Source organism: Taudactylus pleione, unplaced genomic scaffold (assembly GCF_031769625.1).
Source record: "Taudactylus pleione unplaced genomic scaffold, aTauple2 ptg000179l, whole genome shotgun sequence".
Taxonomy (NCBI): domain Eukaryota; kingdom Metazoa; phylum Chordata; class Amphibia; order Anura; family Myobatrachidae; genus Taudactylus; species Taudactylus pleione.
In genome coordinates, this window is record NW_028284581.1 from 2,863,452 (window position 1) to 2,880,682 (window position 17,231).

General features: G+C 47.6%; 1 protein-coding gene across 2 annotated transcripts in view; it reads right to left on the reverse strand.

Moving 5' to 3' along the window:
• NUP153 (nucleoporin 153) overlaps positions 1-17,231 on the reverse strand; it is a 190,841-nt gene that overhangs the window by 135,545 nt on the left and 38,065 nt on the right. For both annotated transcript variants that reach the window (XM_088475837.1, XM_088475836.1), the window contains exons 2-4: positions 13,658-13,886; positions 11,244-11,489; positions 10,482-10,618 (exon numbers count right to left, since the gene is read on the reverse strand). In XM_088475837.1, coding sequence (XP_088331963.1) covers positions 10,482-10,618; positions 11,244-11,489; positions 13,658-13,886 — 612 coding nt within the window. The remainder of the gene's footprint in view (positions 1-10,481; positions 10,619-11,243; positions 11,490-13,657; positions 13,887-17,231) is intronic.

Here is a 17,231-nt window from a genome sequence, read left to right on the forward strand (position 1 = left end):
CTTTATCCACTAGACGATTAAAGTGAGCGACATTGTAATCGTTCAATTGCCCATCGTTCAGTAATCGTGCAGTTAAAAGTTGAAAACGACCAGCGATGCGCGCTCACGCTAGCAGTTTTCGACAACAATCATCGCCTGAACATGCAGGTCAATCTGCCGTTAACGACATATCGTTCAGTGTAGGCACATTACAGGATGAGGAACAACTGTAAGATTACAATGTTGTAATCGTACTGTCATTGCTCTATCAGCAAGTAGATACGCACCTTTAGTCTATGTAGATATACATTGGATCTGGTTAGAGCCACCTGTGTCGTTTTTTCCTCGTCATCCTTTGGCTGAAAGAAAAAAAGCTGGTATCGCGATCTTTTTATTGAGGTGAAAATATGAGACCACCTTTGGTATGAAATTCAGCTGTGTTCTCAATATTACTCTTCTCGTTGAGGTTATCGAAATTAGAAAAAACTACTTTCAATGTTAGATTCTTAAGAGAAACTTCTTCTAGAGGTTCAAATGGAGTAACCATCAAGGCTCTCAGGAGGACCAAGTTCAAACCCCATGGGGCTATTTAGAATTTAACTTGTGAACGGATCCTCTTAATTGCTTGACAGAATCTTACCACTTCATCTTCTGCTAGTTTTCCATCCAGAAGTGCACTGAGCTGATATTTGTACTTGTTGAAACTGCCAAACCTTTAATAAATCCCTCATGTAAGAATTGCAGTATCTGCGATATGTGCACCTTCATGGCTTTAGCTTTATTTCCCATGAAAGATATAAAGGTTTTGCAAATCTTACAGATTATCTTGCTTGTGATAGAATCTGTATTACTTGTTTTGAAAGCCCCTTTTGCTTTAATGTCTTCATTTCAATCTCCAGACAACTAAATTTAGAACAGTCGGGTTCTGATGTAGTAACGGACTCTGTGTTAATATATCCGGTCTGGCTGGTAGTAGCCATGGTTTCTCCACTGCCGTTTTCAATGCTGTTAAAAACCAGACCCTTCTGGGCCAATAGGGTAAGATCGCTATTACCTCTACTTGTTCCTGTTTGATCTTCTTTAATACACAGTATATCTGTGGATAAGGAGGAAAAACATATCCCAGATGAAAGTTAAATTTTTCCATTCCCTTTTGTCTTCGGTATATCATTTCTTGAGAAGGAGAGGTGTAGTTTCATGTTTACATTTGTTACCATTAGATCTACTTCCAGATATCTGAATGTTCTTATTTGCTTGAAATATCTCTGCGCTCAATTCCCATTTTCCCGAGAGAATCTGTTTTCTGCTCAAGAAGTCTGCTACTATATTTTCCTTGCCAGCCACATGAAGGGATGAAAGAGAAAGCAAGTGCTTTTCTGCCCAAGTGTAGATTTTTTAAAACCTTTCATGAGAGCCTGCCTTCTGGTGCCACCCTGGCGAATTATGTATGTTACACCACTGTCATGATATCCGAAAATATTGTTAAATTAGTTATTTTCAGATTATCTTGGAAGTACTGTATTGCCCTCCATACTGCTCGCATCCCTCTTCGATTTGAAAATAATTTTTCCTGTGGAGTCCACCAACCCTGTGTTACCAGACGTAACATGTGCTCCCCATCCCGATTGACTACCTAGTCCTAACGACAGATGCAAATGTGGTTGTACCAGTGATATTGATCTGCTCTCCAGAACTACACTCCTCCACCAGTCTAGGGATTCTTGTGTGTTTCTTTAAGGTTGGTAGTATGTGATAAAACAAGAGATATGGTAAGAACTTACCTTTGTTATCTCTGTTTCTACGAAGTCCATAGGGTCCACAGGGTCGACCTTGGGGTATAGCTGGATCTGGATCCACGGGCACCACGCAGTTAAAGCTTTGCTGCTCCCAGGATGCACTTGGGTCCGTCCTCCTCTATACCCCGCCCCGGCCACAGGCACCTCAGTTGGTAAGCAGCTAAGGCCGGAGGAGGAGACTAAACAGAGAGAAGGAAGACTGGAACACACAAGAAACCATACTCACAGAAATGGGAGACGGAAAACCGGTGACCAGCCACACAGCCCATTTGAAGCCAGGTGCGTCAGGGCGGGCGCCCTGTGGACCCTATGGACTTCGTAGAAACAGAGATAACAAAGGTAAGTTCTTACCATATCTCTTGTTTTCTACTTCAGGGTCTATAGGGGGTCCACAGGGTTGACCTTGGAGATGTCCCAAAGCAGTTCAACTAAGGGCGGGGATGCTCCTGTGCTGAAAGGAGTACCCGGCGCCCAAAGGATGCATCCTGAGAGGCGAAGGTGTCAAACGCATAAAACCTCAAAAACGTCTGAATTGAAGACCAAGTAGCCGCCTTACACAGCTGAACAGCGGAGGCGCCACGTCTAGCAGCCCAAGAGGGACCCACAGAACGAGTGGAATGAGCCTTAACAGAGGCTGGCACAGGTAAACCCTCCTGCGCATAAGCCTCACAAATAACTGAACGAAGCCAACGGGCTATCGTTTGCTTGTTGGCAGGCCAACCCCTCTTGTGAAAACCAAAGAGGACAAACAAAGAATCCGACTTCCTAACCGAAGCAGTCCGGTCCACATAGATTCTAAGTGCCCGGACCACATCCAAGGAAGCCTCACCAGCCGAAAGATCAGGTGACTGAAAAGCTGGCACAACAAGTTCCTGATTAATGTGGAACTTTGAAACCACTTTGGGCAAAAACTCAGGACGCGTGCGGAGCACTGCCCTGTCCTGGTGAAAAATCAGAAAAGGAGGGCGACAGGAAAGCGCCCCCAATTCTGAAACCCTCCTGGCCGAAGCAATTGCCAGGAGAAAAATGGTCTTAAACGTCAGCCACTTGAGCTCCACCGACTCAAGCGGCTCAAAAGGAGGACCCTGCAAGACCTTCAGTACCACCGTCAAGTCCCACGGAGCCACCGGAGGCACGAAGGGAGGCTGGATCCTGAGAACACCTTGGAAAAAGGTGTAAACATCTGGCAGTGTAGCAATCCGTCGCTGAAACCACACGGACAAAGCAGACACATGAACCTTCAGAGAGGCCAGGCGTAAGCCGAGGTCCAAACCCGATTGAAGAAATTCCAAGATTCTGGAAACCCGGAACACCTGCGGATCATAGTTTCTGGATTCACACCATTGAAAATAAGTGCGCCACACCCTGTGGTAAATCCGCGCAGAGGCAGGCTTGCGTGCCCTAAGCATGGTACCAATCACTGAACTGGAGAAACCCCTAGACCTCAAGACGGCTGTCTCAAGAGCCACGCCGTCAAAGACAGCCGACCCAGATCCGGGTAAAGGCAGGGCCCCTGAGACAACAGGTCCCGACGCTGAGGAAGAAGGTACGGAGCGTCGATGGAGAGGCACCTCAGATCGGAGTACCAAGGACGTCTGGGCCACGCCGGAGCCACCAGCACAAGCGTGCCGCCGTCCTGCTTGAATTTCCGCAGAACCCGAGGAAGTAAGGATATCGGAGGAAACAGATACGCCAGGTGAAACGTCCATTTCACCGACAGAGCGTCTACCAGACAGGCGCCTGCGTCTCTTGTCCTTGACCCGTAAACGGGCAACTTGTGATTGTGACGGGAGGCCATCAAGTCCAGCTCCGGCAGCCCCCACCTGTCCACGAGTAGCTGAAACACCTCTGGGTGAAGCGACCATTCCCCGGGATGCACATCGTGACGGCTGAGGAAGTCCGCCTCCCAATTGAGGACTCCGGGAATGAAGACTGCCGAGATCGCTGGAACATGACACTCCGCCCAAGCAAGAATGCGAGACACCTCCGACATTGCTGCCCGACTGCGAGTTCCCCCTTGGTGGTTGATGTACGCCACCGTGGTGGCGTTGTCGGACTGCACCTGAACCGCCCTTCCGTGAAGAGCGGGGCCGGACGACTGCAGGGCCCTGTACACAGCCCGCAGTTCCAGGATGTTGATGGGGAGAAGTGCTTCTTCCGCGGACCAACGACCCTGAAGCGATAATGAGCCGGTCACTGCCCCCCAACCCCGAAGACTGGCATCCGTCGTGAGCAGGACCCAGTCCGGGATCCAAAAGGGGCGCCCCTCGACCAGATGCACCGTCTGAAGCCACCAAGCCAAAGACTGCCGAACCTCCGCGGACAACACCAGCATCTGAGAGCGGATCCGGTGAGGTAACCCGTTCCATTCCGATAGAATCAGCCCCTGCAGGGGCCGGGAATGGAACTGGGCAAATTCCACCATGTCGAATGTCGACACCATGGACCCCAGAACTCTCATAGCTGAATGGACCGACAGGCGGCAACTGCTCAGGCAACTGTGTATCCGCAGCTGCAGGGAGGAGACCTTCTCTGGAGTCAGGAAAATCCGCTGCTGACGAGAATCCAGCAGGGCTCCCAAATGAACCATCCGCTGTGATGGAATCAGGGAGGACTTCTTCCAGTTTATCAACCACCCGTGTGCTTGAAGGCAAGCAATGGTCAGGTGGAGATGTCGAAGAAGCACCTCCGGGGAGCTCGCCAGCAGCAGAAGATCGTCCAGGTACGGCAACAGACGTAGACCCTGACCCCGAAGGTGGGCAGCCATAACCGCCATCACCTTGGTGAACACCCTCGGAGCCGTGGAAAGGCCAAAAGGCAACGCCCGAAATTGGTAGTGATGTTTCAGGATAGCAAACCTCAGATACCGCTGATGTGCCGGTGCTATGGGCACATGGAGATATGCGTCCTGGATATCGAGGGAGACCATATAATCCCCGGGTTCCATCGCCAGAATGATGGAACGTAACGTTTCCATCCTGAACCTGGGAACTCTGAGGTATCTGTTCAGAGACTTCAAATTCAGGATAGGGCGATGAGAACCATTGGGTTTCTGTACCAGAAACAGAGTAGAATAGTACCCCGTCCCGCGCTGAGACTGCGGAACGGGAACAATGACCCCTGCTTGTAGCAAGGATTCTATAGCTACCTGAATCTGACCAGCTTTGGTCTTGTCCAGAGAAGGACTCGTACAGAAAAACTGGTGGGGCGGTCTGAACCGAAAAGACAGGGCGTACCCCTGAGAGACTACTTCTCGAACCCAGGCATCCGTGGTGGTATTGTGCCAACACTGGGCGAATTGGAGAAGTCGGCCTCCCACTCTGGGGTCCCCCAGAGAGAGGCCCGTCCCATCAGGCAGCAGGCTTACCCTCCTGCTTGGAAGAAGGGCGCCGAGCACTCCATGCCTGCTTCTTGGGCTTGGGTGCGGCCTTGGTCGCCGAATGTCTCGGGAAGGACTGGCCCTTGGCCTTACCCTGAACCCGAAAGGACCGAAAGGCAGAGCTCCTCACCTTAGCCGGCGCAGAGGCCGAAGGGAGAAAAGCCGACTTGGACTTAGCCAAAGTATCCACTATTCTGTCCAAATCCGGACCAAATAGTAAATCACCATTAAAAGGCAAAGCCTCCAGACCCTTTTTTGAATCTGCATCAGCCCTCCAGGACCTCAGCCACAGGGAGCGCCGAGCAGATACCGCTGCAGCCGACACCCTAGAAGTGAGCAGGCTGGCATCCAAAGACGCTTCCCCAATATAGGAAGCTGCATCCCGCATCTGTCCCACTAACGCTCTCTGGATATCCGGAGCCTCATCAGGAAAGGTATCCTCCAAGGCATTGGCCCATGCCTCAATGGCTTTAGCCACCCAGGAGATAGCCATGGACGGGCGAGCCACCGCCCCGGAAAGAGAATAAATGGACTTTAAACAAGTCTCCACCTTCCTGTCCGTGGGATCCTTCAAAGAGGAGATAGACGGCAATGGCAACGTCGCGCTTTTGATCAAGCGGGTAACGTGGGAATCCACCGCCGGCGGAGTTTCCCATTTCCTGCAATGAGCTTCAGGAAAAGGATAGTTCGCCGCCAACCTTTTCTGTGGATGGAACCTCTTACTAGGTAATTGCCAGGCCGCCGCCATATGATCCGATAATTGATCAGACAGGGGGAACACAGTTGAGGTCACCTTGGCCTTTTTAAAATTAGGAAACTTCGACCTAGGAGCCGGCGCATCATCCTCAACATGTAGGATAGCCCGCACCGCCCTAACTAAGGCTGGAACATTAATGGAGGACTTAGCTTCCACCTCCTGCCCCATGACATCAGAGTCAGAGTCCTCGTGGATTTCTCCATCATCTGAGGACACTTCCGAGTCCGACAACTGCGCAGCTAGTGAACTCACAACCGGACATTTAGACACCCTTGGTGGCACATCACCTTGCAACATAGACTGAAACGCCGAGGATGAAGCCGCCAGACTCTGTACGGAGCTGAATAGAACATCCACCCAAGGCGGAGGAGCCGTCGGAGCAACACTCTGCAAAGGCACTACAGACTGACACGTCCCTGGGGAAGACTGCACATACACAGGCAGTCCCGAGTAAGGACCCACAGTCTGGGCCCCGAGGGAAGACCGCAACATTTGTGGAACCCTCGGGGAATGGGAGATGGTGGGCTGCGGTAACGCCCTAGAAGGGACCGCTGATGGGACCGATAACCGGTCCGCAATAGACGCCAGCACCTGTGAAAACATCGCCCAAGGAGGGTCCTGTGATACAGGGGGGTTGGAGGGGCCCGGTACCAGCTGGCACCGCCCGCACAGACCATCCTGAGATAAGTCCTCCCCATCAACTCCAGCAGCACAGCGTCTGCAGGAAAATAGCACAGGAGCCACAGAGCGCTCAGTCTCCTCATCCGACATGATACCGTAAATACACAAGAAATAGGTATCACCAGAGGAATTACGGTTTTAACACCCGCGCACTCACCAGTATGCGAAACAACAGCCCAGAAATGGTACTGTGTAGCACACAACAGTATGTGACTGACCCCACAAATACGTGTTTTATATATGTGAGGGTCTCAGAAAAACGCCCTTCCCCCACACACCTGCCGGGCCGTAGGAGAAGGAAAGGGATAGTTATAAGCTGACAGTAAGGAGAATAAGTCACAGACAGGCAGCACTAGCAATAGTCACATACAATGCAGAAAAGTTATACTCACTGCACCTTCCGCTACAATCAACCGCCCAGATTCAGTGTCTGGGAGGGCTATAGCGCTGTGTACACTGTCCTTTAGCAGGGGAGAGGTACACAGGGGGACCGGTCCACTTGAAACCGCCTGGGAGTCTGCGATGTGCCAGTAAAGATGGCCGCCGGAGACCTCAGAGGAGGAGTGGCCGAGAGATAAGAGCAGCTCAGCGACGCCAGACTGCTAGTTGAAAGGCGCGCTGAGCTGAGGGGAGGAGCCGCTAGACAGGGAAGGCTGCCTCCCCTGGCTAGCAATTAACCCCCGGGTTGCCGGTCCCGCTACCAGCCTGATACCCTGGTGGTCTAGCGGACACGCGGGGTATTCCTCAATTGAGGGGGAGCCCGCCGCCGACGCTAGCGCCTCCGGTCTGTCCCCAGAGACCGGAGGCTCCTGACTGCATTAAAGTATCCGCGGGCCGCCGCACGCGGCGACCCGCGGCTTACCTGATCCCCGTCGCGTCCGGCAGCAGTCAAGGGAGTCCCCAGAGCCCGGCTAGTACAGGCTCTGGGGTCCCGCCGCGATCCCCAGAGCTGTACTGGCGTCGCGGCGCCAGCGGGGAGAAGGAGCGGCAGCGTGGACGTCCTAAAGGACAGTCTGATGCTGCCGCTCTAAAAGTGTAAAAAAAGAAGAAAAAAATAAAAAATTTCTCTTTTAAAATAAAGCTTAGGGGCTGCTCCTGCAGCCCCACTGCGACAGGGTGACCTGACTCCGGCCGGGCACCAACTAAAACTGAGGTGCCTGTGGCCGGGGCGGGGTATAGAGGAGGACGGACCCAAGTGCATCCTGGGAGCAGCAAAGCTTTAACTGCGTGGTGCCCGTGGATCCAGATCCAGCTATACCCCAAGGTCAACCCTGTGGACCCCCTATGGACCCTGAAGTAGAAAGAGGTACTTTCTTCTTCATGAACTTCAGTATACCCAACTGTAGGCCTCATGTGCCACCTTGCCCAAGGGACTACATCTATGGTTGACTAGATCATGCCAAGCAGTCTTAATCCTGTACAGAGTTGAATCCTGCTATGATTCTGTATGATCTTCATGAGTGTCTTCTGAGATGCTGACCCTGTACCTCTGGGTATCCATTATAACCTCCAGAAATGGTAGTCTCTAGACTGGATTAAAACAATTTATTCCAATTTATAATCCAGCCCAAAGTCTGTAGGAATAGTAGAAGTTTGCCCACATTGCTTCGCACTGTATCTTCCATCTTTCCAGAAATAAATGTAGTCTAAGTACGGCTAGATCATTATTCCCCGAGCCCTTAGATGCGCCATTATGGTCACCAGTATCTTGGTGGGCACCCTTGGTGAAGTCGACAAACCGAAGGGAAGACATGAAACTGGAAATGTCTTCCTGCTACACAAAAACAAAAAGATTTTCTTGTAATTTATGTTCACTGGCACGTGAAAGTAAGCATATTTTAAACCTGTCAGTGCTAGGAAGTCCCCTTCCATAATGTCTGCTAGAATGGATATTAGCATCTCCATCTGAAACTTTGTTTGAATGTATTTGTTCAGTTTTCTTAGATCCAGGATGGTCCTCAATTCTACTGATTTTTTTTTTTTTTAACCAGAAAGAGGGGTGAGTAGAAATCGGTTCTCCTTTCTACAGTAGGTACTGGTTTTACTACTTGACGGCTGCTTATTTTTTGCCAAACTGCCTTCCATAGCCAGCTTTTCAATTCTTGTAAGTGGCATTCTTGATAGTACAAATTTGCCTATTTCTGGTTCCCTCTTGAACTCTATTCGATAGCCATTGGATACCACATCCAGTTCCAATCTGTCCTGAATATAATGAATCCATTGATTGACAAACTTTTGTAATCTCCCCCTATTGCTATATCTAATGGGGCCACGCCGTTATTGCTGAAAGGATTGAATCTCGAGATTTTGCCGAAAGGATTGTCTGGTCATTCCTGAAGAAAACCATCTATTATATTGGCGACCGGGCCTGTAGGTCTTAGTCGCTCTGTATTGCTGTTTTAATGATGGAACCAGATATCTATTCAGCTTATCCTGAGGTAGTAGATAATATTTACCCCCGTCACCCTTTGTATCAGTGAGTCTAATTTACTCCCCAATAAAAAGGAACTTTTATAGGGTAACAGTCAATTTGTTCTTCAAATTCCCATCAGCCATCCAGGATCATAACCACAGAGCTCTGCTTGCTACTACATCTGTAGCCATAGATTTCACTGCATATGTCACAGTAACCAAAGCTGCCTCACACAGATATTCAAACAGCTTTCTACATAGCCTCTAAATTTCTCAAAAAGTATTGTTTTTATAGGCCATAGCTGTACCAAACTTCAGAGATACAGAAGTGGAAATGCGTAATTTCTTGAATGAGTTTTCCATTTTTTTTTTTATCCATGGTGTCTTTAAATGATTCCCCACCCTCTAACGGAATGCTAGTTTTAGTCATTAATTCTACAATTGCACCATCCATTTTAGGTAACGTGCATCAATTAAGCAAATACTCATCTCTAAAAGGAAAGATAGTTTCAATGCAATTAAAGTTACTTTTCCACTCTTAAGGCTCATACACACTATACCAGGGGTGGGGAACCTTTTTTTCTGCTGAGGACCATTTTGATATGTATAACATTATTCTCAAGCCTGGTGCAGGCCACAGCCTCTCCATGTGACGTCACAATCACCGGTGTTCACAGCAATGGGAGCTGTAAGGGCAGCAGTGTGACCGTCTTAAGCATCCTAAGGACGTTTCAGCCGGAACTACTGCATAGATTCTGGCTGCAGGGTGCCATTCTAGGTATCCTGCTAGCAAGATGAGGCTAGCAGAAAAAAGCTCAGAGGGCCAGACCAAATGATTCCGCGGGCCTGAGGTTCTCCATCCCGGCACTACACAATGTGCTGTATGAACGATATTGGTGAAAGATTTCCCTTGAACTTTCTGTAGTGCAGGACAAACGATATTGGGTGTACACATTAAAAGACATGTTGGGCAACTTGGATGTGAAAATAAACTTGTAAGTCAAAGTTGTAGAAAATTTAGGTGGTAATGTATCTAAAGCTGGGTACAAACTAGACATGTGTATACCCAGCGACTGCAGATGCAAGTGGACGATATATTCGGCAGACCTTCACACTGCACATCTGGTGTACCACCGCCCAATATGTTGTTCCCTTGCCACGTCCAGAAGCATGGTGTCATTCATCGCATCTTCAGATTTGCCTGCACTGCAGAACAATGCATGGGAATGCTAAATAGTGCATACACACTGGACGATTTGACGCTCTGATTCGTTGGAAATTGGCAAATGGTCCAATATATCGTTTAATGTGTACCCAAGCTTTAGATAACACCATAGTAATGACATAAGCTTATGATTGGACTACACATATACTTCAAATTATTTATGTGACAAGCTCTAACATGTTTTATCAATCTGGTGATAGATTGATAAGCAAGTAGAGAAGTTTTTAACTGTCAAAACAGTATAGTACTTACTGGTGAAAGCGCACTAAAAGCAGACAGGTTAAATGTTGGTTTCCTGGAGTTCATGGAGGAGTTATGTGAAAGATTGTGTGTTCTGTCAGCTTCTGGAGACCACAGAGGGGGAGCATTCACACTTTTAATGACAACATCTGAGGGAAAACAAAAATATGTAAGAAAACAAACAAAAAAAAAAATTTATATTATACACACATACACTGAAGTGCCAAGAGTCATGGGATAGATGTCTAGTGTGTAGGCCATTCTCTAGGCTAGAAAAGTGTTGCAACTCGACGTGGCATCGATTCCACAAGTGGGCGGAAGACCTCTGGAGAGATGTTGACCCATGATATCTAGATAGCTTTCCACAGCTCCCTGATATATGTAGGTGCAGGATCTTGGGTGTGAATATCTCATGGAAGGCATTACCACCCACCACGGACAGCGCAGTGGCCGACCATAGGTGCTTAATGACAGTGACCAGCGCTGTCTGGCCAGAATTGTCGGTGGTAACAGACATTGGCTCAAATCATATCCAAGTTCAATGCAGTAGGTATCAGACACACATCCAGCAGGTCAATGCAGCGTTCTTTAGCTTCCATGGGACATGGGAGCAGAAGACCCCCCAGAGTGCCCTGGTAAAACTACGGCACCAGACAGTGCCTCACCTGAGTTTGTGACATCTGTAATTGGACCCCAGAGGACAAGCAACATTGTGGCATACACACACACACATAACAGGAGATTAGGGGAGAATATTAATGTATGAACTGTTACCTTTTTCAGATGCCCGGGATGAAAAGCCACTTGTGGTGGAGATGTTGTCATCATCATGATAGGTAGAATCCTTTATTTCCTTCACGAGTGAAAATTGAGAAGGTCCAATGGGGAAGGAAGAGGAAGTGGAAGGCTGACAAAGCAGTGCTGGCGAGTCCAAGATGTTGACGCTTAGATTTGGCCGGTGTAATGATGGCCTGGTTAATGTGTCAGGAACATTTAATGTGAACTGACTTGTAGATGGATCTAGGAAAAAAAAATAAAAAATATGTATATACTTTTTATAAGAGACCATCACAATTTGATATGACAAACTGTAATTTGCCTATATTTTACATGTCACTGTAGTGTAGAAAAATACCTGAAGAATTAATTTGTGCTGAATCATTGAAAACTGCAAGCACAAAGGTGGTCTAGTAACTTTAAATGCTGCAATTAGGGGGCGATTCAATTCAGCGCGATAGGAATAGCGCTGGGAAGGAGTTTCCGGAGCTATTCAATTGTAACCATCGCACCCTGCACTTAGTTGGGAGATGCCAGCTACCACACCTTAACCCGGGTGTTTAGACATGGTAACCAGCATTCTCCAACTAAAGTGCTGGGCCCGATGCTGTTTAGCGCACAAGCTAGGCCGGAAAACAGTGTTGCGGCACTAGTTTAGTCGGATTTTGGCTTGCACCTCAGGAGGGTGCGAGCAGAAATCCTAGTCGGGAGTTTACAGCGCAGTCAAATGAACAGCTCCAAGAACTACCTTCCAGAGCTAAATTGAATGCCCCCTTAATTCATGGGTGTTATTTTAACCTGCATGTAAAATGGCAGCTGTCTAATCAGTATGCACAACACAATGCAAAATTCATTCTTCTTCAGCGTCTCAACGTCTAGAGAAGATACGACTGCCAGCAGCAATAATGAAAAAGACTCCTTGACCAGTGCAACAGGTCATAATGTAAGTGTTTCTATGGTGAGTCAGTTAAGTCTTAAAGGGCACAATTCAATTCAGCGCAAAGCTGAATAATCCCGGGAAGCTCCCGCTGCTATTTAATTCATTGTGTGGTTTTGTCCGACTGAAGGATTTCTCCTCGCACCCATGAGGGTGCAAGGAGAAATCCGACAAAAGTGCCGACCGCACGGCTCTTTTCCTGCTTAGCGCGGAGCTAACAGCCATGCGGCAGCACTTTAGTCGGAGAATGTCAATTCTTACGACTAAAGACCCATGTTAAGCTGCGAGAACCAGCATTCTCCGACAGCATGGTGAATTGAATAACTCCAGGAGCTGCCTTCTGGGGCTATTCAGCATCGCGCTGAATTGAATCGAGTCCAAAGAACACCAGCTCCATATGTTGTGTGTTTACAGTCTGTAGAATACATAAAAATAAATGGAAACTTATGAACAACTGTCCAACAGAAACAGGAATCTTGTTAAGGGGGGCATCCACTAGACGATTTTATCCCTGTCCAACCTCTTAACGATTTTTCCTTGAAGTTTCCCCTGAAATTTGATCTTCCACTCTGAACAATGTGCAAAAGATTTGCAAAGGATTTGCAAAAGATATAACGATAAACTATGTTGTTTGAATATGTGATTGAGAGCTTTCAGCTATAGTGGTTCATCGTTTGATCGTTCAGCGTGAACGATGTGTAAACGATTTGTAAGCAATCAAGTGAAATTGACCTGCATGTTCAGTCGATGGAGGAGACGATCAAACGACCACCGGGAGCGCGCATCGTACATCGTTAGAAACAATTACTGCAGGATTTGCAAACGATGTTCGAACGATTATCGAACGATTTTATCATTATCGTTTAACTTTATCGTCTAGTGGATGCCCCCCATTACTCTGTTTGCCAAATTGCAACTAGCAAAAGGAAATGGGTGTTGCAGGTACTGTTTACCCTCTGAATAGGGGAGTTGTGTTGCCATATATTTGCCTGCTCAAAGATCCCAAACCTAGGTCACACCACAATGAAGTCATAACCAGCCCTGAATGAACACCTCATCTGTCACCACTCTCACCTTCATGCAATTGTTACAGTATTAACACAACTCAATGACTGACGTTATTACCACTCAGCGCTCTTTTGTCAAATAGTTCTCAGTTTACATGGAAAAAACATAATACAGTAATAAAAGTGCACTGTGCTGTAGAGGTGGTAAACTGCCATATTTTTCTTGTTTTGAATGTCAGAGCAACATATTATTAAGGGCTGCTGGTGTGTGTCTATGAATGTGTAAAATGCTTTTTAAACTTCATAGTTTATAGTTTCTGCTGTAAGCAGTTAAGAGCTATCCTGTTGAATACTTGAGCATTGTATCAGTCACAAAAAGTTCAACACAAAATTGGAAAAGTTTGCTAACAGTTTCCAGGCTACAAACCAAAATAGGACATTAGAAAAGGACTGGTACCCAAGCTCACCTTCTTGAATCCTAATTGGCTCCGGAGTGACTCTACCATCAGCAGATGAGGGTCCATCATCTTCTACATAGATGTGGCCATCAACATCATTCTCTCTATTCTCCAGATGCTCTTCCACATCATGTGTGTTCAGAGATCTACCAGGCACCTCATCAGCTTTGTTAAAATATTTTTGCAACCATGCTGGAACAATGCTCTTTACAGTATCCGTCACACGGCTGATGATACCCTGTAGATTGTGTAATAGAAAGTAGGTTTTACATTTTAATGTATCAGATTACACTATAGAAAACATAATTAGTATGTCACACAGAGTTCACATACCTATATGATAACCTGATCTAAAAATAACATACCTTTGTTAATGCTTTTTCTTCGAGGTCCATAGGGTCCACAGAAAATACCTTGGGGTATGTGGTTGGAGTGATCCAGGCACCAAACAGTTAACAAGCTCTCAGCTCCAGGATGCACTGGGTCCTCCTCCATATTTATCCCGCCCCAGCTACAGGCAGGTAGTTTGTCATCAAGCCCAAATAGGAGAAGGAAAAAAAAAAAAAGAGAAAGAAGGACTCTTATACTCGAGAAATACTCTTAAGATGAGGGAATCATAGAAAATACAAAAAAAATGATTTCCCAATAACACCAGGTGCGCTAGGGTGGGTGCTCTGTGGACCTCGAAGAAAAAGTTAACAAAAAAGGTATGTTATATCATAACTCTTATTTTATTCTTCGGGGTCCATAGGGCCCATAGAAAATACCCTGGGGATGTCCCAAAGCAGTTCCCTTTAAGGGTGGGATCGCTCCAGAGTTTCAGTAGAAAGGAAAATCCTACGCCCAAAAGAAGCATCCTGAGGCGCAAATGTGTTAAATGCGTAAAATTTTGACATAAGGTGTGGACGACCACGTGGCTGCCTTGCATATTTGTTCAGCAGAGGCACCACGACGAACCGCCCACGATGGTCCCACAGATCTAGTAGAATGTGCTGTTACCGTGTTTGAAACAAGACCAGCTTGTGTGTACGCAACCATCTGGCCAGTCGGTTTGTTAGCTGGCCAGCCCCGCTTATGGCAGGAAATACAATACAAATAGAGAATCTGACTTTCTAACACAGTTAGTGCGATCTACATAGATACGTAGTGCACGGACATCCAAAGATGCTTCACCAGCCGAAAGGCCTGCAGCCTGCAAAGCCGGAACCACAATGTCTTAATTTACATGAAACTGGGATCGCAATCTTGTCTTCTGGCAGATATATCCTTTGTGCCAGAGAATCCAAGCGTGCCCCTAAATGCACCATCTGCTGTACTGGAAGAAGCGATGACTTCTTCCAATTTATGATCCAACCAAGTCTGTGTAAACAGGCAATTGTCAGTCTGAGATTATGCTGCAACTTTTGTGGCAACTAAGCCAATAGCAGGATTCTGACTCCCTGGCTCCTGAGCCAGGGAGTCATTACTGCCATGATCTTGGTAAACACCCAAGGGGCTGTTGATAAACCAAAAGTCAGTGCCTGAAATTGGTAATGTCCCTGAAGCACTGAGAAGCGCAGGAACCGTTGGTGGAACGTTGTAATTGGAACATGAAGATATGCATCGTGAATATCCAAGGATACCATGAAATCCCCTGGTTCCATTGACAACACAATCAATCGAAGGGTTTCCATATGAAACCTAGGCACCCGGATAAACGTGTTGAGTCTCCTCAGGTTTAGAATAGGCCAGTGAGACCCATTGGGTTTTTGAATCAAGAAGAGGTTGGAATAATATCCCTTTCCTAGTTGATTCACTGGAACCCATGATTATTACCCCTGACACCAGCAGGGAGTGTATAGCCTGCGCAAGAGCCAAGTCTTTCACAGATTCGCTGCCACAGTTGTGCAGAAAAACCTTTGCGTGGGGACTTCTCCAGAAAGTAAGGGCGTGCCCGTGGGAGACCACCTCCCGAACCCAGGCATCTGTTGTTGTTAGATGCCAGGTGTCTGAAAACTGAAGAAGTCGGCCTCCTACCCTGGGATCCCCCAGGGGGAGGCCTGTCCCATCAAACTACAGGTTTATCTTGAGTTCTGGAAGCAGGAAATCTGTTAGGCCAGAATTTCTTAGACTGTGGTTTCCTGCGAGAACTGGTTCTAGAGGAAGGTTGACCCTTTGCTTTTCCTTGTGGCCGAAGGGACAACAGCTTAGGTCTAGCAGTGGATGCTGAAGGTAAACCAGCAGTTTTAGAGGCTGCCACCGTAGCAACAATTTGGTCTAACTCTGTGCCAAACAAAATGCCTCCCGTAAACGGAAGGGATTCTAAGGCTTAGACCCAGCATCTGCTTTCCAGTCTCTTAACCAAAGGGCTCTCTGAGCCACAACTGAGATGGCTGATGCTTTAGAGGATAATATACCAGCATCCAATGCTGCCTCTCCCAAATAGGATGCTGCCTCCTTAACACAGGAGAGAATAGTCAGCTGTTCCTTGGAAGCTTCTCGAAGAGCATCTTCCAGTGCCTTCATTTATTCCTCAATGGCTTTGGAAACCCAGACTGTAGCCATGGCCGGGTGAGTAACAGCTCCTGATCAGAAAAAAAAACTGCCTTGAGAGGCTTCAAGTCTCCTATCTGTGAAACATTTAAGAGAAAGCAGATGGTATGGTCAAAGTGGCACTCCAAACCAGATGTGCCACATGTGTCTACTGATGGCGGAACTTCCCATTTTGATGCAGTCATCCAATGGAAAGGGGTATAAGGCCTCAACCTTTCTTGTAATATGGAATTTCCTGTCCGGAGAACTCCATGCTTTCCCCATAAGTTCCGAAAGGTGCTCAGATTTGGGAACTTCAGCTTTCACAACTTTCTGGCGTTTAAATACTGGAGACTTTGTACCGGCTCCTCAACATCTATGTTTAGAACAGCTTTGACTGCCCTAACCAGGGAGAGGACATCTGCTGTTGGAAAACTGTCTTCCTCTCCCGAGAGGGACTCCGGGGAGGAGACCAGTGTATCCCCATACTCCTCAGAAGATGTACCAGAATCTGAAGACTGGACGGTGTGTGAGTCCGACCGCCTTCTGGCTTTTGACTATACTGGCCTAGCTGCTTGCAGCGGTTGCTGGAAAGCTGAGGACGAAGCCACATTCTGACCCGAGTGAGCATACATGCCCATCCAGGACGGATGCATGGGGGAAATAAACATAGTAGGTTGCAGCTGCTGAGGGTACCACATCCTCGGGGCCGGCGTAGGAACCGCCAACCGGTCCGCAACCAGCACTATGATCTGGCAAAAAGCAACCCAAGGAAGTTCCTGTCCAGAAGCTGGTAGGTTTGACTGCTGTGGTGACTCTTTAAAACAATGACCACATAATCCATTTTGTATGAAATCCTGTGGCGATAATCCCGCTTTACAGGCCATACATGACACCAGTAGAGGGGCAACAGCCACCTGTCTTTCAGTTTCTTTGGACATAAAAGCGCTAAAATTATACAAAGTCTGAGTATAAATGTGACAATGTTTCACACCCAATATATCCCACACTGCGAGCCGCGGGTGGAGACAGAATCCGCAGGCTGTCTCTGCGGGGGCGCCGCACTGGAGGG